Source organism: Barbus barbus (genome assembly GCF_936440315.1).
Source record: "Barbus barbus genome assembly, chromosome: 18".
Classification (NCBI taxonomy): Eukaryota; Metazoa; Chordata; class Actinopteri; order Cypriniformes; family Cyprinidae; genus Barbus; species Barbus barbus.
The window spans coordinates 27381286-27403699 of NC_136746.1; the positions used below are offsets into that span (position 1 = coordinate 27381286).

Below are 22414 nucleotides of genomic sequence, written 5' to 3' on the forward strand. Positions count from 1 at the left end.
AAGAATAAGTAATGCACTCAACCGCCGTGGCCTGTATGCAAGCTCTATTGGTGAAGAAAAAGCATGTTGAAGCTTGTTTAAAGTTTGCTGCACAACATTTAGACAAGCCTGAGAAATACTGGGAGAATATAGTCTGGTCAAATGAGACAAAAATTGTAGTCTTTAGATGCCATAATACACACCATGTTTGGAGGTCAAATGGCACTGCACATCACCCCAAAACATCATGGTGTAGCACTTGCAAAATTCATATAATGGAAGGAAGGATGAATGGAAAAATGTAACAAGACATTCTTAATAAAAAATCTGCTGCCATCTTCCAGGATAATGAAGATGAAATGAGGGTGGATATTTCAGCGAGACAATGATCCCAAACACACAGCCAAGGAAACTCAATTGTTCAGAGAAAGAAAGTAAAGCTGCTAGAATGGCCCAGCAAATCTCCTGACTTGAATCCAACAGAAAATCTATGGAAAGAATTAAAGGTCAGAGTTCATAGAAGAGGCCTACAGAACCTTCAAGATTTGAAGACCGTTTGTGTGGAAGAATGGTCCAAAATCACACCTGAGCAATGCATACGACTAGTTTCTCCATACAGGAGACGTCTTGAAGCTGTCATTACCAACAAAGGCTTTTGTATGATGTATTAAATTTCAGTAAGCGTGTGCAATACTTTTTCTCTGGGTAATTCCATTTTATTACACAGAACTTAATTTCTGAACTTATTTGTTTTGCTTTCTTTGTATGTATGGATTACTTGGATTGTAACCGACAATGTTCCCTGATATTCCCTACTGAAATACATTTATAAAATTAAAGTTTTATCTATAACCTACATATGCTACATTTGGTTTTGATTGCTTCTTATGTCCTCATTTGTAAGTCGCTTTGGATAAAAGCGTCTGCTAAATGACTAAATAAATAAATAAAATATGCTTTACATTCAAAATAAACATTGATAGTATTTGCTGCTATTTGGCTTTTCCTTTTCCCCAATTTAAAAACTTTAAAGCTGTCAATCACATTTACCTTATGAGAATCCACAGCCTTCCTAAATGCCTGGACCTTCTTGCCTATGTCTGTGATTTTCTGAGTGAAATCCTTCTTTTTTATTTTCAGTTCCTCCTGTGGGTGAATTTGTAATAAATAAGAGTGACTTATGAAGCAATAGCAATGTATGGTAACACTCTATCTTGATAGCCTTTCATACATCAGGCTGTCAGGAAGCTGAACTCCCTCCCGTCCTTGCCCCCCCCCCCTCTTTTAGCCCATGCAACACTGAACTCTGACTCTATGAGCCCCCCCCCCCCCCCCCCCCCGCTCCCCACACCCCCAGGGCCTGCCCCCACCCACTTAAAAACTGTGACCAGCACCTGTCACTTGTGCAGCATTGGACTGATCACTACCTCATCCAGCATTGACTGCAAACTCCCTCTTCGGATAGTCTGATAAAAGACTGTTCTCCTGTCACTTTAACAGACTGATAAGCTCCTCTTGCACTACACATATATCTGCAGTGTTTTGTTTTATTTAACTGGTTTGCAATCTATCTATTCTGCCATGTGCCTTATGCCACTTTATCTATTTCTTTATTTTTCTACAATGTCCTCATTTGTATAGCTGTATAGTTGTATGTGCATATGTTTAAACTGTATTTATCTGTATTTGAATGTGTTTAATGTTAACTGTATGCACCAAGGGTCTGAGAGTAACGCAATTTCAATTCTCTGTATGTATGTGCCGTACATGTGGAAGAATTGACAATAAAGCAGACTTGACTTGACTTGAGTTCAGTTAGACATTCTGCTAACTATAAGTAACTTTGCAACTAGTGCATAATATATGCTAACGCTTTATTTTGATGGTCCACCAACAGACATTCTATTGACTGTACACAACTTTGCATGTCAACTTATTCAAACCATAATCTAACATGGTCTATTGTTAACAGTCTAATGAGAGTTACTTGACATATAGTTGCAAAGTTACTTACACACTTCTTGTGCTTAAAATTATTGAGCTATTTCTATAGTTTTCGTCCTCACCATAGCACTGAGACTGCTCTTGTTAGAATAACTAATGATCTGTTGTTGGCAGCTGACTCTGGGCTTTTAACCATACTTGTCCTTCTTGATTTGACTGCTGCTTTTAATACTGTCTCACATGAGATACTTCTCGACAGGTTGGTTTCTATTGGGATCACTGGCACTCCTCTGTCTTGGTTTAGGTCGTATCTTTCTGGACATACTCAGTGTATTCAATTAAAACATTTTAAATCAAGAATATCAACAGTTACCACTGGGGTTCCCCAGGGTTCTGTTTTGGGCCCGCTTCTTTTTATTATTTATATACTTCCTCTTGGTTACATTTTGAGGAAACATGGTGTTCATTTTCATTGTTATGCGTATGACACCCAACTTTACCTGTCTGCCAAACCCACTGGTTCTTTTCCACCACCATCTTTATCTAGCTGTTTAGTTGAAATTAAACATTGGCTTTCAGCTAATTTTTTGAAGCTAAATGGCAACAAAACTGAGGCCCTACTTATTGGCACTAGATCTGTTTTGTCTAAATCTAATTGTTTTTCTTTGTTCATTGACAATAATACAATACTTCCTTCTTCACAGGTTAAAAGTTTGGGTGTTGTCATGGATAGCACACTATCCTTTGAAACTCAAATTAATAGTATCACACGGACTGCTTACTTCCACTTGCGTAATCTTAACCGTCTCCGTCCCTTTCTTTCTACCAATAATACAGCAGTTCTTGTTCATGCTTTATTTACTTCACGTATATACTACTGCAATGCCCTTTTAACTGGTGTTCCTGCTAAATTGTTACATAAGCTCCAGTTGGTTCAGAACTCTGCAGCTCGTGTTCTTTCTAGAACACCTTTTAATGAGCACATTTCTCCAGTTCTTCAGCAGTTGCACTGGCTTCCAGTAAAGTATAGAGTAGAGTTTAAGATCTTGCTACTTACTTACAAGGCACTTCATAATCTTGCACCTCAATACCTTAATCAACTTCTTCATGTCTACACCCCTTCACGTGCTCTTAGATCCTCATCTTCAATTTCTCTTGTGGTACCTCAGATTCGACTAACTACCATGGGTGCCAGATCTTTTAGCTATGCTGCCCCCCGAATTCCCTTCCCAATGATATTCGCAATAGCAATTGCTTGCTGACTTTTAAAACACGTCTTAAAACATATCTCTTTATACAGGCTTTTTTATGATCTGTATTATTGAGTCTCTACTGCATTTTACTTGTATATGTATAGAGTTTGTTGTGTGTTTTTGTTTTATGCTGTGATTTGTATTTTTCATTTTGTGAGGTGACCTTGGGTGTTTTGAAAGGCGCCATTAAATAAAATGCATTATTATTATTATTATTATTATTCTGCTTATAGGGAAAAAAGTGGTCTGATACTGTATAATTTTCATGAAAACATCACAGTAGTTAATGTATTTAGTCAATAAAATTGCATTTTCATGATACTTTGTGTTTATATGTTGGCCTATATTCACTATATAACATATTCTCTTGGATGTCATCGCTTAAATAACGATCATGTCATCTTACCTGTTTTTTAGCCATTTCTGCTGCAGCTGAGACTGTTTGATGTCCACTGTGCTGATTCCCCATACAAACTATACAAATACATTTCCGCTCATTATAGCAGTAAACCTCCAGTGCTTTATGATGTTGAGGGCAGATGTGCTGCTGTAGATTTGGGGAAGCGTTTACCAGCTTGTGTTTTTTGAAAGCTTCAGACTCATAATGAGGCCTAATGTGAGTTTGACAGTAAGAAGCCAAACACACCAGACAAGACTTGATGGCTTTGAGTTTTCTTCCTTTACATACATCGCACTTCATATCTCCAGGCCCAGCTGGAACTTCCCGTTTCATTCCCTCTACAATTTCAGCAAGCACCGTGCTTCTGCTGAGAGCTGGTCTTTGGTTGAATGTGGTCCTGCATGTAGGGCAGCTGTAAGCTCGTCTCAAAGAATGATCCAGATCCCAGCATCCCTTTATACACTTCATACAGAAACTGTGCCCACAAGTTGTAGTCACTGGGTCCTTAAGCAGAGTCAGACAGATTGGGCAATTTAAAGGATTTTGAGTATCATAGACATGTTCTGCCATTTTGATGCTTTCAAATGCAGTACTGTAGAATAACAGGGGTTTTGAAACTTTTGAAATCTGTGGGAGTGGGAGTGGCTCCTATGCAAACATGACAAAATGAAAATGAAAGTAAAAAATAATGATCAGTATTTTCTGCCTCTGAAAGTTTTAGAAAATTTAATCTGCACCATATATATATATATATATATATATATATATATATATATATATATCTGCATCATCCAGAAAAGCACTATACATATAAATGTAAAATTCAGAAACACATAGTCCTACATTTGCCCTACTGTAAAAACACCCTGCTGCACAATTCTCAAAACACTCACAAGAGCCTGACAAACAAGTTGAGATCATACTTTTTATGTATGTGCAGCATTGTCTGCCGTGTTTGTCAGGTTCTTCCAGTAGTGGTAAGCCTATGAAAGTAGGTCTACACAAGTAGTTGTGTAGGCCGTGTAGACCTACTAAACAACCAGTTAAAACAAAACAGCCATAACAACTGGTACATGCTGATGTAGAAAAATACCTTTACATTTTTATTTTTCCCCTATACACACAGACTTTTATTACATCTGGGCCCAGTACCCGGTATTGCGGGTAAAACTGCTAAATTTAAAATTTATTCACCAAGTTAGATACAGTAAAGTTAGACAGACTCACAACTTGACTGGTACTCCACAGGTGCTGGTTTTATACTGAATATCATAAAATAAAACAAATCAGCAACAGAAATGCAATGTGTGCATATATGCGATATGTGCAAAGAAGGAAGCACTCAAACTGAACAGGAAAAAAAAAGAAAAAAAAAGAGTAGGCCTCTCTTAAAGGGATAGTACCCAATTCTACCTGTTGCAACCCAAACACCATATTTAATATAACTGCGTCCAAGAGGTGTAAACAATTAAAATGTTCATCATATGTTCCTCACAGTTAATAAATAAGATCCATCTGAAAATAATGATAATAATAATAACAATATCATTTTAAAAGTTGCATATAATTTCGATAGTCTGAGATGATCTTTGGGCAAGCGATAAAGCACTGTTTTGGTGATACCTTTCTTCATCAATGGTTGCTGAATTATAAGGATATGTTTGTTATAGCACCACATAGTGCTGAAATTTGACAATATTTGGAGGAGCTTCTCATTGTCCCGTTTAAATGTTTTTGATCGTTTTGCACAACACATATATATGTTTATAAATCACAGACTTTTAATGTGATTCCATTATAAACACTTGAACATAGAAATATTTCAGACAGGTAAATAATTTGCATTTTGAGTTATGTTGTAAGCACCCATGGCAGTCAAGCATCAATCATCTCTGTCAGACAAATCACTTCTTTATGATTTAAGATTTCTTTATTAAGATTTTATTTGTAATTATTTTTGGTTGTTTATTTATTTATTCAAATGGTTGCAGGGATACAACAGTATTTTTGTTTTAGCCCCACCAAGTGTAGCAGTCTTTTGGATCCGAGAGCCTCGACTGATGCATGAGGTTTCCTTAAATTCACCACGACGACGACTCACAACACCCCACAGCACTGTGAAAACTGTTTTAACACATACAAATTACAAGATAATTCATAATTCAAGCACAGACTCGTAAACATGTTGAATTGCATAAATAAGCATCACAATCGATTACATTACACAACAAACATTCAAATATTTCTTTAATTACAATCAACATACCTCGCTACGCTCACCAAGGAATGCAAATCAAATATAATAATCCTTTAGTCATCATCAGACGTGCGTCGAATTAAATTCAAAGTGATATGAAATATAAAATCCACATTAAAACAATATAGGCTCAATCAATCAGCGTCTCACATTCACGTCCACCTGCCATCTTATTAAGCTTATTAGTCCACCTGATCACTACAGTGTCTGAGAACGACAATTTCAGCACAAATATTCATGATTTCTGGTTTCAATACGTAAACACACACAGGGTACAAAAGATTCAAGATACAGAAAATCTGTCAAAATCGCATATTAAATTACACAAACATCTTCAATATTTCATAACACAATTCATCCATACTTCCTATACTAACAACATATTTACAGTATTTCAAATAGTTCCTTACACCAAGCCATTTATGTGAATCATCAAAAGATACATTGCACAACATAACCTGGTAACTAAACCTGGTAAAATATATAATTGTGCTGTTGGATTGGCCTTCCTAAATCAGTTATTTAAAAGATTCTTCACAAATGAAAATTTTGTTAACATTTCATTCAAAAACTGTATGACCTTTTTGTCTTCGTAACGTTACTCTACTTTCATTACACAGACATTTTTCAAAATATTTTTCATCTTTCATAACACTCCCCACCTGATGCGATTTCACATAACAAATTTTATAATGACCCATATACTTTAGAACCTGGGGAAAAGTAGAAGCAGTACCTCTCCAACAGGCCTGAGGAAAAGTGTAGAACCTGCTGGTTTGATGACCTTGACCTCAACCTGACACACCTTCCCGTCTTGGCTAGGGAAAGTCTGTGTTACCATTTCAAGAGGCCACTCATTCTGTGGTACTTGGCTGTTCTTGAGGAGGACAATACTTCCTGGCCTGCCATATTTTGCGTGCCTGTAGGGTTGGTAGGAATTGCATCTGTCCCAGAATTTGTTGGAAAGGTGTTGAACTTGCCGCCACTGGCACTTGTACAGGTCTGCAACTCGCCTGCAGGTGCAGCAGGTGCAGAGTTCACTTTTTTTGTGAGAAGAACCACTGGGGTGAGAAAGAACAACGCATCAGGGTCTGTTGGCACAGGAACAAGAGGTCTAGCATTGATAATGGCTGCTACCTCTGCCATGAAGGTCACCAGCACCTCGTTTGTCTTTCAGCTGGAGGAAAATGGAATCAAGAATTCTTTTTGAAATCCCAGTCATTCTTCCTGTGTTCCACCACAGTGGGAAGCATGTGGAGGATTAAAAGTCCAAGTGCATCTTCACAGTTTTGCTGTCAATGTTTGAGGATATCTTCAAGTCCTTACATGTGTTTGTTTGTAATTCAACTGTATTGAATTGTAGTGAATGTGACTGAATAGATGAAAATAGAACAAAATAAAATCACATGGGTACAGCGCCATCTCAAACTACCATCTCAGTGATTACATGCCTCACAAATGACAACTACATGTTTGTGCTCCTTGCACACAGGCCCTGCTGACTTGTCTGTCTTTGACAGCTGGGCAGATCCTGGACCTCTTCCTCTTCGATTGACCCTTCTGTCTGATGTATACCTGTGGTCGGGTGGTGGCTGTATTTACCCTCCAAGCACCTCTTCATATGTGACATGACAAGCTCTTTGACCAGCTCCTTGATGAATAGCTGTCATGCATTGGTCACAATGCACTGGCCATGTAATCAGGGTGATGTGCAGTGAAGTTGGTGTAGGCCAGGGGTGGCCAACGTCTGTCCTTGAGAACCACAGCCCTGCAGAGTTTTGCTTCAACATTGATAAAAACTCACCTGCCTCTAGCTTTCCAGTAATCTTTAGACCTTGATTAGCTTGTTCAAGTGTGTTTGATTAGGGTTGGAGCTGAAGTCTGCAGGACTGTGGCTCTCCAGGACCAAAATTGGCTGCCCCTGGTGTAAGCATTGAGGGTGGTAACATCCAGCACATTGTACCACAGAACCATGGGCATGAGTAGGTGCAAACCATTTTTACTCAATCTATTGGACTGGGTCTGAGTTTCCTCTTCAGAGGACTCATCAGACAAGTCTTCAATGTCATCACACAGTCTTCTTCATCTAGGAGAGCTGGATTTACACCCACAACTCCAGATTGACCCTGTGGAACATAGTCTAGGTCATCAGCATCAAATATTTCAGACTCTAAATCAGGACTAAGAATTGTCTGATCTTCCTCATCATGCAGCATCTCTACAAACATTTCAGCCGTTAATCTAGAATGTCTGGGATCAGCGATACTAACACTCTAGATAAAGAGTGCACAACAAGCATTTGATGCATTGATGTATACACTGATTATATATCGTCTTTGTCAGACAAAAACCTTGTATGTTCAAAACCATTACTTTTCAGAAACACTAACAGACATAAAGACACCAATAGCACTGATGTATGACAAAAAAAATTTAAATACTAAATATGTATGAAATATGCAGATACAAGGTTTCTGCCTGACAGCAATGATATATACTTGTATATAATATGTTAGAATTTGGGATGTGACATCCCATAGTGACGGATAATGATTCAGTGACTTTTTCCCAAAAATGTATAATTGGGGTACAATACCAAAGGGCGTGAACATAAGTATCTGTCCGGTTAAGTGAATTCTGTGAAGAACCTTATACTGAATAAGTAGCAAATTGGCATTTTTTGTCATAAAGTAGGTATTTTTGCAGATTTGTGTCCAGAAAACGGCATCTGGAGCAATAGATAGGTCTGATTCCCATTTAGCATGTGATAAACTTAATGTGTTGTCTGATTTTAATATTATTCTGTATATTTTGGAGAGAAGTTTTTTTGAGGACGATATATTAATTAACTCTGAGATTAAAGGTGAAAGTTCTACATTAATGGTTCGAATGTTGATTTTTGATTGGATAGATGATTTGATTTGTAGATATTCTAAAAAACTATTACTCCCGATGCCGTATTCCTGGACCAAATATGAAAATGAGGCCAGATTATTTCTATGAAAGATGTGTTGGAGTTGTGTTATGCCCTTTTCTGCCCATGTGTGTAAATTAAGTGTTTTTTTATTAACTGTATAATCTGGATTATTCCAAATGGAGGTGTATTTAGATGGTACAAGAGGAGTGTTTCTGATTTGCCAGAGAGTAGTGGTAGAAATGTGGTGCTTCCAATCCTCCTTGTGTTTTTGGTTTCTGTAAAGTAGCTAGTTTAATTCTTGGGGTCTTATTTTTCCAGTAAAATTTGATAATAATTGAGTCTAACGATTTAAACCAGGTGAGGGTGGGTTGTGTTGGGATCATTGAGAATAAATAGTTTAGTTTAGGGAGTATAGTCATTTTGATTACTGATATTCTGCCCATAATGGATAATGGTAAATTCATCCAGCGTTGAAGATCATCATTTATTGTTTTGAGTAATGGGGTGAAATTAAGACTAACCAGCTCTGACAGCCTGGGGGAAATATTAATGCCTAAATATGTGATGTGATTGGTGCATAGAGGGATAGGTGATGTCTGGGATGTCACATCCAAGCTATTGTGATTTAATGAAAGAATGGAAGATTTACTCCAGTTGACTGAGTGTTCAGAAATGTTTGAAAATGAATCAATAAGTTTAACTGTTTCTTTTAATGATGATGAGGGATCTTGTAAAGAAATGTCATCTGCGTAAAGACTGATTTTGTGCTGTATGTCTAATGTTTGAACTCCTTTAATGTAACTGTTTTGGTGGATGGCTGCTGCTAACGGTTCGATAAAAATGGTAGAGAGTGGGCATCCTTGTCTAGTCCCGCGGTGCAGTGTGAAGCTACGTGATGTTAGTCCATTAGTGAAGACAGTGGCTGAAAGTGATGTATATAGAATTTTAATCCAATTAATGAATGACTCCACCAAAACCAAACCTCTTTAATGTGGCAAACAGGAATTTCCAGTTGACCGTCAAAAGCTTTTTCTGCATCCAGAGTGACTATGATGGCTTTTGCTTTTTGAATTGAAAAATAGTACATTAAGTTGAATAGTCTGCGTGTATTGGTGGATGCTAGTCTACCTTTAATGAAACCGGTTTGATCTGGGTGTATTATAGATGGTGTGACCTTTTCTATTCTATGGGATAATACTTTGGCGATGATTTTAATGTCAGCATTGATCAGAGAAATGGGACGGTATCTTACAATAAACAATCCTAAAATGTGCTGTAAATTTATAAATGTATAGTATATGACTTGTATTTGATTTGTTAGTATTTGCTGCTATTTGGCATTTCCTTTTGCCCCATTCAAAACCTCTTTAAAAGCATATCACATTTACCTTATGAGAATCCTCAGCCTCCTGAAATGCCTTGACCTCCCTGCCTATGTATTTGATTTTCTGAGTGAAATCCATCTTTTGTTTTTTCAGTTCCTCCTGTGGATGAATTTGCAATCAATAACAATCATTTCTTAAATGACTTACAAAACAGTAACAATACATTTAAAATCTACTGAATGAAATCAGTGTTCTCTAAAAGGACCTACAACCCCAAATCAGAAAAAGTTGGGACGGTATGTTAAATTAAAATCAAACTGAAAACAGTACTTTGTTAAATTATCTTTGACCTGTATTACATTGAAAACAATACAACAGCACATTATTTAATGTGTTCCTCATGAATTTGATTGTTTTTTTTTCAAAATAAACACGTATTCCAATTTTGGTTCTTGCAACACATTTTAAAAAAAGTTGGAACAGTAAAGCATTTACCACTTTGTAATGTTGCCATTCCTTTTCACAACACTTAAAAGACATTTAGGGACACCAAGTGATGAAGTGTTTCAGGAGTAATTTTGTCCCATTCTTCCTGCAAACAAGTCTTGAGGTGGGCAACAGTACGGGGTCTTCGTTGTCGCATTTTGCACTTCAAAATACGCCACACATTCTCTATTGGAGACAGGTCGGGACTGCAGGCAGGCCAGTCAAGTACCCGTACCCTCTTCCTCCGCAGCCAGGACTTTGTAATGTGTGCAGAATGTGGTTTTGCATTGTCTTGTTGAAATATGCATGGGCGTCCCTGGAAAAGATGTCTTCTTGAAGGCAGCATATTGTGCTCCAAAATCTCTATGTACTTTTCAGCATTAATGGTGCCATCACAGAAGTGAAGGTTACCTTTGGCAAGGGCACTGACACAACCCCATACCATGACAGACCCTGGCTTTTGGACTTGTTGCTGGTAACAGTCTGGATGATCCTTTTCTTCTTTGGTCCGGATCACACGGCGTCCATTTCTCCCAAAAAATAACTGAAATACTGATTCATCTGACCACAGTACACGTTTCCACTGTGTGATGGTCCATCCCAGATGCCTGCGAGCCCAGAGCTTCTGGACACTGTTAACATAGGGCTTCCTTTTGGCACAGTACAGTTTTAACTGGCATTTGTGGATGTAACTACATACTGTGGTACTTGACAAATGTTTGCCAAAGTAGTCCTGAGCCCATGTGGTGCTATCGCTTATAGATGAATGACGATTCTTGATGCAGTGTCGCCTGAGGGATCGGAGATCACGGTTGTTCAGCTTAGGCTTGCGCGCTTGTCCTTTACGCACTGAAATTCCTCCAGATTCCTTGAATCTTTTAATTATGTTATGCACTGTTGAAGGTGAAATATCCAAATCTCTTCCTATCTTTCTTTCTTTGAGGAACATTGTTTTTAAACATTTCAATAATTTTCTCACATATTTGTTGGCAAACTGGCGATCCTCGGCCCATCTTTGCTCCTAAAGGACCAGACCGTTCTTGGATGCTGCTTTTTTACCAAATCATAATTACAATCACCTGTTGACATCACCTGTTTCAAATCACATCATTATTTAACCAATTTACCTGATTACTAGCCCTAAATTGCTCCTGTCCCAACCTTTTTTGGAATGTGTTGCAGGTCTGAATGACAGGAAAGGATGTACTGTATATTTACAAATGAAATGAAGTTGACCAGACAAAACATGAAATATTTTGTGTTCATATTGTCTGCAATGAAATACAAGTCAAAGTAAATTTAGAAATCACTACTTTCTTTTTTTATTTGCGTTTTTCATATTGTCCCAACTTTGTCTGATTTGGGGTTGTATTTACATTTGTACAGGAAGCCCTTTTTCCTAGCAGACAATCATCTAATTATCCCGCTTGCCATCTTTTGTTAACAATGGTCTTAAATTTTTACATATATATGGTAACACTTTATTTTAATGGTTCACCAACAGATAGTCAACTGATTATACATTACTTTACGAGCACGTCAACTTGTAACCCTAACCATAACCTAACAGTGTACCAATACTCTAATGAGAGTTAGTTGACATGCAGTTGCAAATTAATGAGAGTTCTGTCATGACAACTGCTGCTGCACAAATAGCATATAAAATAACCAAAGCAGATTTATACAGGTGGAGCTAGGGAAGTGGAGGTTTTCAGAGGAACTCTGAAAGTGCGCTTTAGTGAATGCTAACCAGCCATTTAAATGAGAAGCAGCAAGCTCTTTGGCTGCACACGCAACAAGAACCAATTAGCTTGTGCCAAGTAATTTAACGCTGTGGATATCATCAGTTTGTGTTAACAACCCATCAGCCTGCGCCTTCTAGAGTTTCATGACAGAACTTGGCTTTTAGTTGACATGTAGTTGCAAAATTATTTATAGTTAATTAAATGTTTAAAGTGAAAAAAAAAAAAAATCGATTATCAATGTTTTGATGCTGATAATTTATTGTGTCCTGTATAAATATACTTTATAATTACACATTTCTTTCATGTAAACTTATTGAGCTACTCCTTCTCATAGAGAGGAAAAATATGGTCTGGTGTTATATTATTAAACGGAAATGTCACAGCGCAATGAATTTAATGAATAAAATTGTTTTTTGGTTTTTTTTAATGAAATTTTGTGTCAGTATTTTGGCCTATATTCACTATATAATATAATCTCTTGTATGCCATCGCTTAAATACATATCACATCATCTTACCTGTTTTTTTGCCATTTCTGCTGCAGCTGAGACTGTTTGATGTCCACTGTGCTGATTCCCCATGCAAACTACACAAACACCCTTCCAGTCATTATAGCAGTAAACCTCCAGTGCTTTATGATGTTGAGAGCAGATATGCTGCTGTAGATTTGGAGAAGCGTTTACCAGCTTGTGTTTTTTGAAAGCTTCAGACTCATAATGAGGCCTAATGTGAGTTTGACAGTAAGAAGCCAAACACACCAGACAAGACTTGATGGCTTTGAGTTTTCTTCCTTTACATACATCGCACTTCACATCTCCAGGCCCAGCTGGAACTTCCCGTTTCATTCCCTCTACAATTTCAGCAAGCACCGTGCTTCTGCTGAGAGCTGGTCTTTGGTTGAATGTGGTCCTGCATGTAGGGCAGCTGTAAGCTCGTCTCAAAGAATGATCCTGATCCCAGCATCCCTTTATACACTTCATACAGAAACTGTGCCCACAATTTGTAGGCACTGGGTCCTTAAGATTGGGCAATTTATAGGATTTTGAGTATCATACATGTTCTGCCATTTTGATGCTTTCAAATGCAGTACTGTAGAATAACAGGGGTTTTGAAACTTTTGAAATCAGGAACCATCCATAGGAAATAGGATTTTGTCTATGCAAACATGACAAAATGAAAATGAAAGTAAAAATAATGATTAGTATTTCCTGCCTCTGAAAATGTCACTATATATCTGCATCATCCTGAAAAGCACTATACATATAAATGTAAAATTTAGAAACACATAGTCCTACATTTGCCCTATTGTAAATATACCCTGCTGCACAATTCACGTTACTGAATATAATAAAGTAACACAAACAAACAAACAACAGAAATGGAACAGATTTGTGTGCCTGCGTGCATTGTGCACAAAGTAAAACCTCAAATTGAACAGGAAAAAGCGTAGGCTGCTCTTAAAGGAACAGTGCTAAAGTAAGGCAGTGTTTTAGTTTGAAAAAAAATTGAATAATTGTAAAATTTGTAGTAAAGTGTAATGAAATCGAAATTGTGACAGACTTTGTGATGTATCTCGGTGATGGCTTCTTAAACAAGAAGCAAGAAAAAATGTACTGTGGGAGTAAATTCAACTTTCAAAATTGTATACATTTTTTAAGACTTGAGACTCTTCAGACCAAACAATCAGTGAGCTCAACTGTAGTCTACAGACATGTTTTAAACATTTTAAAAAACAAATGGACTGAGACATCCATCTAGTTCGTGATCACTGCTTATTCACATACACAGCATGTAGCTGAATTTTACAAAGCTTATTTTTGCACTCATAGACTGTTGATTTTGAGTTCTTTAGAGACAAAAAAAATTAAACAATAAAGAAATTAAAAATCACTACATTCTAACTGTGTAGTAACAAACTATTTGAATAAATCAATGTTACGGATCTGCCTGTTCTGCTCACCTCCAATCACTGCGCACACCCTCCCTCGTCCGCTGCCAGACGTCTAGCCTGGTGCCTGCTCCTCGCAAGTTCTCTCCAGTGCCTGCTCCTCGTTCCCTCCAGTGCCTGCTCCTCGCAAGTTCCCTCCAGTGCCTGCTCCTCGCAAGTTCCCTCCAGTGCCTGCTCCTCGCATGAACCCTCCTTTGTCTCCACCGGTCCCGTCCAGCCCTCCATCGCCTCTTTCGTCTCCGCCGGTCCCGTCCAGCCCTCCTTTATCTCCACTGGTTCCGTCCAGCCCTCCATCGCCTCCTTCGTCTCCGCTGGTCCCGCCCGGCCCTCCTTCGTCTCCGTTAGTCCCGTCCGTGGGGAAGGCCACTATGGTTCCTAGGTCTAGGCCTCCCAAAAAAATTGTTCCACCATGGCTCCCCGAACCTCCAGACTCGCCATGGCCTCCCAAGTCTCCAGTCCCGCCATGTCCTGCCGAGTCTCCTGTCCTGCCATGACCGCCGGAGTCCCCAGAACCGCCCTGGAGGCTTCCCCAGTGTCCCTGCCCTGCACCAGCCTCCAGGGCGCCCACCCACATATATATATACATACACATATATTACATTTCTGTCCCCCTCACTTCTGAAATGATGGCTACGCCCCTGCTTGTATCAAAAGTTCAGGCTGGTAGTGATGTAATGATGTGCAGGATATTTTCTTGGCACACTTCAGCCCCCAACTGAGTATCGTTTAAATGCCAAAACCTACTTGAGTATTGTTGTTGACCATATCCATTACTTTATACCTTATGATGGCTACTTCCAGCAGGATAACGTGTCAAGTCACAAAGCTGATATAATCTCAAAATGTTTTTTGTACATGACAATTAGTCCACTAGTCAAATGATCTCCATAGTTCAAGAGATTTCAATCCAATATAGTAGCACATATGGGATGTGGTGGAACAGAAGAGTCACATCATGGACAAATCTACAGCAACTGCGTGATGCTATTATTGACAATATAGACAAAAATCTCTGAATATTTCCAGCATCTTATTGAATCTATACCATGAAGAATTACAGCAGTTCTGAAGGCAGAAGTGGGTCCAACCCAGTGGGCCCAACTTCACTACCAAGGTGTAGCTAATTAGTGGCCGTTGAGTGTATTTTTACATGATAAACATCTAGCAGGTTATGCAAAGGCAGTGCAAACTTGTGCAACCAACTGGATATATTCTCTCTACAGATTAGACTGAAGAACCCAGGCCTGTGTGTGTGTTAGACTACGTGGCACCACATATCATTCACTAGATGGCAGCACAGGCCAGGTTTAGCAGTTTGACTCTTTTATTTCCTGTGCACCTCTTAACATTACACAGGCCTTATGCACCACACATGACCTCCTACATGAATACAAATCACCTGGAAATGACACATTTAGTGCCTGTCTCAAGTTCCCACAACTCTGGCTTGCCAGATTTTGATGCTAAATCACACTCATAAAGAGTAGAGTTCACATGGGAGATCAGAACGTGCCTGTACAGTAGCATTCATACAATTTTAAACTGCAAATCAATTATTGTTCAATTATTGATTAAATAACTATAGACTTCTGTGAGTTAGACCTGACAAAAAGGCACATTTATTCTTCTTCAGGAGCAGCAGGACGAATTAACTGCTTGACTGATTGTACGGCATCCAGATCCGCTTCATCCATATCAAAACAGAGCCGTGTAGGATAGACGTGGTGCCGCCTTCACGCTATCAGCATGCAGATCTATCACGACACCTCCTGTTGTGTGCTTTATCTGTGAATCAGTGTGAGGCTGAACGGCTAACCCCTGACAGCATGAACGCACATTTACGCGCACTGATTCACAACACTGAGCAACATCACAAAATAAACCCAACCCTGATGCCCTCTTTCCCTCAAAGATATGCTCAATTCATAAGGAAGCACTCAATGTATGTAATTACATGCTGTATGAACACAAATGTCTCAAAGATATAGTGAAAGATCTCTAATGCACCTTTTAGCCAAGTTTTGTGTGTAAAACTATATCATCAGTCTCTTATGCTGACCACCATTTATTTGATAAAAAATACAGTAAGTAAAATTGATCAAAGCTGAATTTTCAGCATCATTACTCCAGTCTTCAGTGTCATCCTTCAGAAATCATTCAAATATGCTGATGTAGTGTTCAAGAAACATTTATCATTATAACAGTTGAGAAAACAGTTGTGCTCCTTAATATTTTTGTGGAAATTGTGATTTCTTTTTTCTTCCTTTGCTAAACAGAATGTTCAAAAGAACATCATTTAATTGAAACATGTCTTTATTTTCAGTGTAATGCGTCCTTTCTGATTAAACATTTTGATTCATTTTAAATAAAGTCTTACTGATCCCAAACTTTTGATTCAACATATTGGATTACAATTTTAAATATGAAATCATATCAGTTAGTTATCCTTTTGAGCGTATGTTGTCATTTGGGCACTTCTAATATGAAAAACTTTCCCTTTAAATGTTTAAAAAAACATGTTTTCTTGGGAATATTTTTTCAGTTTATAATAATTATTTCCTGTGTCTTCCTGTCAAAACCCTTTAGCTAACAAAAGTCAGTGTCCTAGTGACATCATACTCAAGGAAGAGACATTGTTTTTTTTTTCAGAAGAAACAACCAGGGGTCAGGAGGTTTAGCTTATTATTAACCTCGTTAACTTCACCTCTTTAGAACATGCATGTTCTTGTCATTTTGCAAATAATAAAATTATGATAAATCATGTTAAAGCACCTGACCGAAGCAGATTTCTGAAAGGCTGGAAATGTTTTTATAGCAATACATCATAGCATATTAACTTAAAGTTCAAAAGGTATGCATAACAGGAATGACCCATTTATGAATATAAAGGTACCTTGTGTTCATTTTCTAGAGCAGACTGAAACATGCAAACACAAACACAGACTACAGTAATTTCTCCCACAATGTTTCCACAGGCATATCATCTTAACACACCTAACCCGGTAACACACTACAAGAAAGCAGTATGCACAGCTGGTTTAAGTAACCTAAACCACTTAATGTAGAAAAAGAACTATTAAAAATGTGATTCATAGTGACTCAATGTTGTTTCAGATGCAGATGGAGCTCCAGGAGCAGCGAATGGGACCAGCTATTACTAAACACTCGTAAAAATGAACTCGATGTAAATGAGGTATGAGGCCCTTCTCAAACACAACGTCTACTTGCTATTTTATTCAGAAGGCAATATAAATTCCCAGCCGGCAATATAAGTGCCAGGGTGGGCTGTGTGTGTTTCACTATATGGTCTACTTATGAGAGCCAAATTTCTGAAAACGTCCTCCAAAATACAGTAAGACCTCTTAAAACCCACTTGTCAAGATGGTCCTCATTAGTATAAAAAAGCTCATAAATGTGCCAAATAACGCCTTAAATGAAATCTAAAAATGTGTCTGTATGGGGTAAGTGTAGTATGCATTCTGGGTGGTTGCTTACAGGTTTCTGTGTTATTTTGGTCTCTTGAAATGGTTCAGGTCTTCAGTAAGTTGTGTGGGTGAAAGTCACAAGTCCAATTGCTTAGTTAAAGGAATAGTTGAACATTTGCTGGAAATTTACTCATCCTTAGGCCATCCAAGATGTAGATGAGTTTGTTTCTTCATCTGAAAAGATTTGGAGAAATGTAACATTACATCACTTGTTCTAATGGATCCAATGGATCCTCTGCAGTGAATGGGTGCCGTCAGAATGACAGTCCAAACAGCTGATAAAATCACATCACTCCATGCCAGTTAATGTCTTGTGAAGCAAAACAAATGTGTTCGTAATAAACAAATGCATCATTGAGATACTTTTAACTTCAAAACGGTTGTTTCTGGCTAAAATATGAGTCCTTGATCCATAATGATGCTTTCTCCAGTGAGAAAGTCCCATCCCGTCTAAATCAGGAGAGAAATCTGCACAGATCAAGCACAGTTCACAAGGAAAAACAGTCCTGAATAAATTTGTCAGTGGATTTTGATGTGAGACGACAACAGGGGATGCACTTTTTCACTGGAGGAACAATTATGGATGGGTATTTTGGCCAGAATCTACAGTTTAAAGTTAAAATGCATAAATGATGTTTCTTACAAACATGCAGTTAGATGTTAACTGACGCACTGGAGTGGTGTGGATTATGCTTATGGATTATTGTGATCCATTTTTATCAGCTGTTTGGTCTTTCTCACGGCACCCATCCACTGCAGAGGATCCATTGGTGAGCAAGTGATGTAATGCTTAATTTCTTCAAATCTGTTCCTATGAAGAAATACACTCATCTACATCTTGGGTGGCCTGAGGGTGAGTACACTATCAGCAAATTTTCATTTTTGGGTGAACTATTTCTTTAAATAACAGCACACCTTCCTGGAAGAATTTACACAAATCTCAGCCAACACAACTTCAGGCAGATTAATTATTGTATTTTGGAGCAGTCAAATATCACAGTGCTTTTTACGGCTTCCGTTTTTATTCGTGTCTGTGTGTGGTGCTGAATTTAGCTTGGACGTTTTCTGACAGCTCTTGTGACAACCACTAACAGGATCAGATTTTAAAAACATTTAAATAGTATTCAGATATCCAAACTTTCCACTAACATTCTCTAGCTGTCTTAAGGGACCAATGATCGGTCTAAAAAACTGAAGTTAGTTGACATCCTTTCAGCATGTGAAAATCTGAACCAGTTAGTGAGTGTTTGGTGGGATTTGGTGTCTTCTGTGAGCATGAGAAATTATTGCTCCACATGGAAAGCCTGAAAAGATGGGAATGTTCAAATATTTTAAACATTAAAAAAAGCTCATTATAATATTTTTGAGGTATATTAATCACAGATTGCATGATAATTGGTAACCTGATTGTAAAAATATAATAATGTCTTTATGATTCAGAAAAAATATTTTTATTTATAAAAAAAACTTTTATTCAGCAAGGATGCATTAAACTGATTAAAAGCGACAATAAAGACATTTATAATGTTACAAAAAAACTGTTTATAAATGCTGCCTAACTTTCTGCTCATTAAAAAATCCAAAAAAATAAGCAAATAAATAAATAAAAATAGAAGCGTGGTTTGCACAAAAATATGAAGTCTTCAACATTGATAATAAGATATGTTTCTTAATCATCAAATCAGCATATTAGAATGATTTCTGAAGGGCATTGAAGACTGGAGTAATGATGCTGAAAATTCAGCTTTGCATCACAGGAGTAAAGTACAATTTACAGGCGGATAAAATATTACATTTTAATAGTTATGAAAGGTCAGATTTCAAACAGATGCTCTCCAGTGCCACACAGTGGTCAGACACCTTCATGACTCCATTTAAGAAAACAACTGATAATCAAATGTACTGTACTTGCCTGTTAGAAGATCCCAAATTACCTCAACATTCCCCTTTACTTCAGTGATGTATTACAGGTTTAACAGGGTCATATGGATGAAAGATAAAAGACATTTCAGTGCTCATAATTACACTGTGGTTTGATTTAGGAGAGGATTAAAGAAACCAAAGGAGCTCGACTTAAAAATCACTATTTTTAAAAGCGTGCGTTTCGATGAGCATTCAGTTGAAGCTTGGCCAATGTTTGGGCTGTTAGTGACGTCTTCCTCTAAGACTGATCCATTTAGACTTCACCCACACCACGCTAAAAGCTTCTTTATCACCGTCCAGAACAGAGACGCTGGCCAGTTGATAACCCTCATACATCACAGCCATCCTGACACATCCACACAGCGGGAACCGAGCTACAATAACACACTCATCTCTGCTGGAATTCTGGGTTAGTTAATGGTTAAGTCCACAGTCAACAGTAAAAGTTAAGCTCCTTTGTGACATGCTGGAAACAATTTTGACTGGTTTTACTAACCTTGTCTGTGCAAATAATAAACAACGTTAATGTCATGATATGTCATGTCATGATATTGCAAGGATGCTCTTAAAATATATGCTGCAAAGGGGTTTTCACAGTGAAGTTTTGCTTCCCTAAAGAACTTTTCAGTGAACAGTTCTTAAGAGAACCACTTTTTTCTTAGCGTGAGGAAAATTAACACCAAAATAAAATAAAGGTTCTTTATTGGCATCAATGGTTCCATGAAGAATGTTTAACATCCATGGAACTGTTCTTCATGGAAATGTTCTTTACATTGAGAAAAAATTGGTTCTTGTAGGAGCTCATCACTGAAAGGTTCTTTGGGGACCCAAAAATGGTCGCTGCAAAAACCCAATTATCAAACCTTTATTTTTTAAGAGTGAATACCTGAAGAACATTTTTCCGCCATAAAGAACACTTTGTGGATGCATGTAAAAGGTTCTTCATGGAACCATCAATGCCAATTAAAGAACCTTTATTTTTAAAAGCAGATTATGCACCATCATGGTAAACCTTCTTTAAACCTACTATCAAATTAAAATATTCCAGTAAAAGTTGATGGCAGTGGCCTTCTCTTATTTATTTCAGGAGTATCACGGGATGTCGTACAGGGAGTCTGAGAGAACATGAACTTCAAGTTCCTGGCAATTTTGTAACATTGTTCACCTAGTTATTACGGAGGTCTTGCCAGCCTTTCCCAGAATCTCATTTGAGTTATTGAGCTCCCCTATGAGCCTGTTAAAATGACTTCAAAATCTCCTTCCCAAAGAACAGCACTGACTGTGAGCTCGCCTCATGAAGAACCAGCTCAAATGAAAACCAGCGATTTCTGGTGCAAATGTATTTTAACCCTGAATTACAAATCCTACTTTAAAATGGAATTGTCTGTTATAGCATTTATTTGTATTTCTGAAGTAATCATTATATTCAGTTATTGTATTTCTGAAGTTATCATTAACTTTTATTCAGCGTGGATGTGTTAAATGGATAAAAAGCTATACTAAAGATAATATTAGAAAAGATTTTTATTTTGAATAAATGCTGTTCTTTTTAACTTCGTATTCATCAAATAATAAAAAAAAAGGTTCCAAAAATATATATATTAGTAGCACAACAGTTGTAACACTGATCATAAATCATCATATTAGAATGATTTCTGAAGGATCATGTGACGATTAATATAAATTAATGTTATATAAATAACAATTTTATTCATTTTTGTTTTAAAAAGAATTAGAGATTTAGATCAAGTATAGAAGGTGAATACATAAAGATGTATACAAAGAATACATAAAGATTATTGATAAGTTATCTTTTGCATTGTTGATGCAATAATATGCATTATTGATGCATCATAGCATAAAGTTTATTCTAGTAGTATGGGACATTTATTTGATGTAGCAGTTGCTATACATATATATATATATATGTATATGTGTGTGTGTGTGTGTGTGTGTGTGTCCCATACTACTAGAATAAGCTTTATGCTAATTTTACTAATGGAAGACTATATTATTAAGCTTAAATAAATATTCAGCTGCTGTGTTTGTGCTAAAATTCTCACAGACACAATTTAAAGACAATTGCACTAATGGGGACACAATTTCCTCACAATCAGTCTCTCCTGTGAATCATTAAAATAATTACCTCATTTTCAGTACAAGACCGACAGCTAATGAATCACGATTAAGAGTGTGAATCTGAGAGATGGCAGAGAAAATGAGCAATAAAAAAGTAAATAAATAAAAACAAGAAATCTCTGGAATTTAGAGAAAAGCTACAAAACAATACCCAAATGTTCATATGGCACCATCGGATCAATTATCTGGACCTAGATGCTAAATTAAAACATTAACGTTTAGCATCATTAACAGTGTTATTCTCCTGTTTCTGTGAACAACAGTGTGTATTGTATAAAGCGCTATAGAAATAAAGGTGGCTTGACTTTACTTCAGTTAGAAAACCCCACTTAGAGGCCAGTTTGTGCATCATTTCCTGTTCTCTCTCTGTCCTATATGTGCAAAAAACCCATAAAATACTGTAAATTGAAAAGATTCAAGTCTTGAAATAAAATTATCTTAGAGATCAGCATTTCAATGCAAAATGTGTAATATGTAAAATGCAAGATATAATGGCCATTGGCTAGGGATGTGAATGCCTGCGGCACGTGTCCATCACTCTTGTTTCTACATGAATGGAGCCGGAGAGAAGGACTGGAGGAGGTACTGAAGGTAATGCAAGCCAGGCGCTGACA

General features: G+C 37.4%; 1 protein-coding gene across 3 annotated transcripts in view; it reads right to left on the bottom strand.

Annotated features, from left to right (window-relative positions):
• The window catches only part of LOC306884074 (E3 ubiquitin/ISG15 ligase TRIM25-like), a 14539-nt gene extending 9610 nt beyond the window's left edge, over nucleotides 1-4929 (bottom strand). Inside the window, exons 1-3 of one of the 3 annotated variants that reach the window (XM_079439726.1) lie at nucleotides 4804-4928; nucleotides 3583-4224; nucleotides 1030-1125 (exon numbers count right to left, since the gene is read on the bottom strand). In XM_079439726.1, the coding sequence (XP_079295852.1) occupies nucleotides 1030-1125; nucleotides 3583-4146 (660 nt within the window). In that variant the 5' untranslated portion in view covers nucleotides 4147-4224; nucleotides 4804-4928. Of the gene's footprint in view, nucleotides 1-1029; nucleotides 1126-3582; nucleotides 4225-4803 lie in introns of all 3 variants that reach the window. The other 2 variants (XM_079439727.1, XM_079439728.1) reach the window with 2 other exon arrangements.
• Between the last annotated feature and the right edge of the window lie 17485 nt (nucleotides 4930-22414).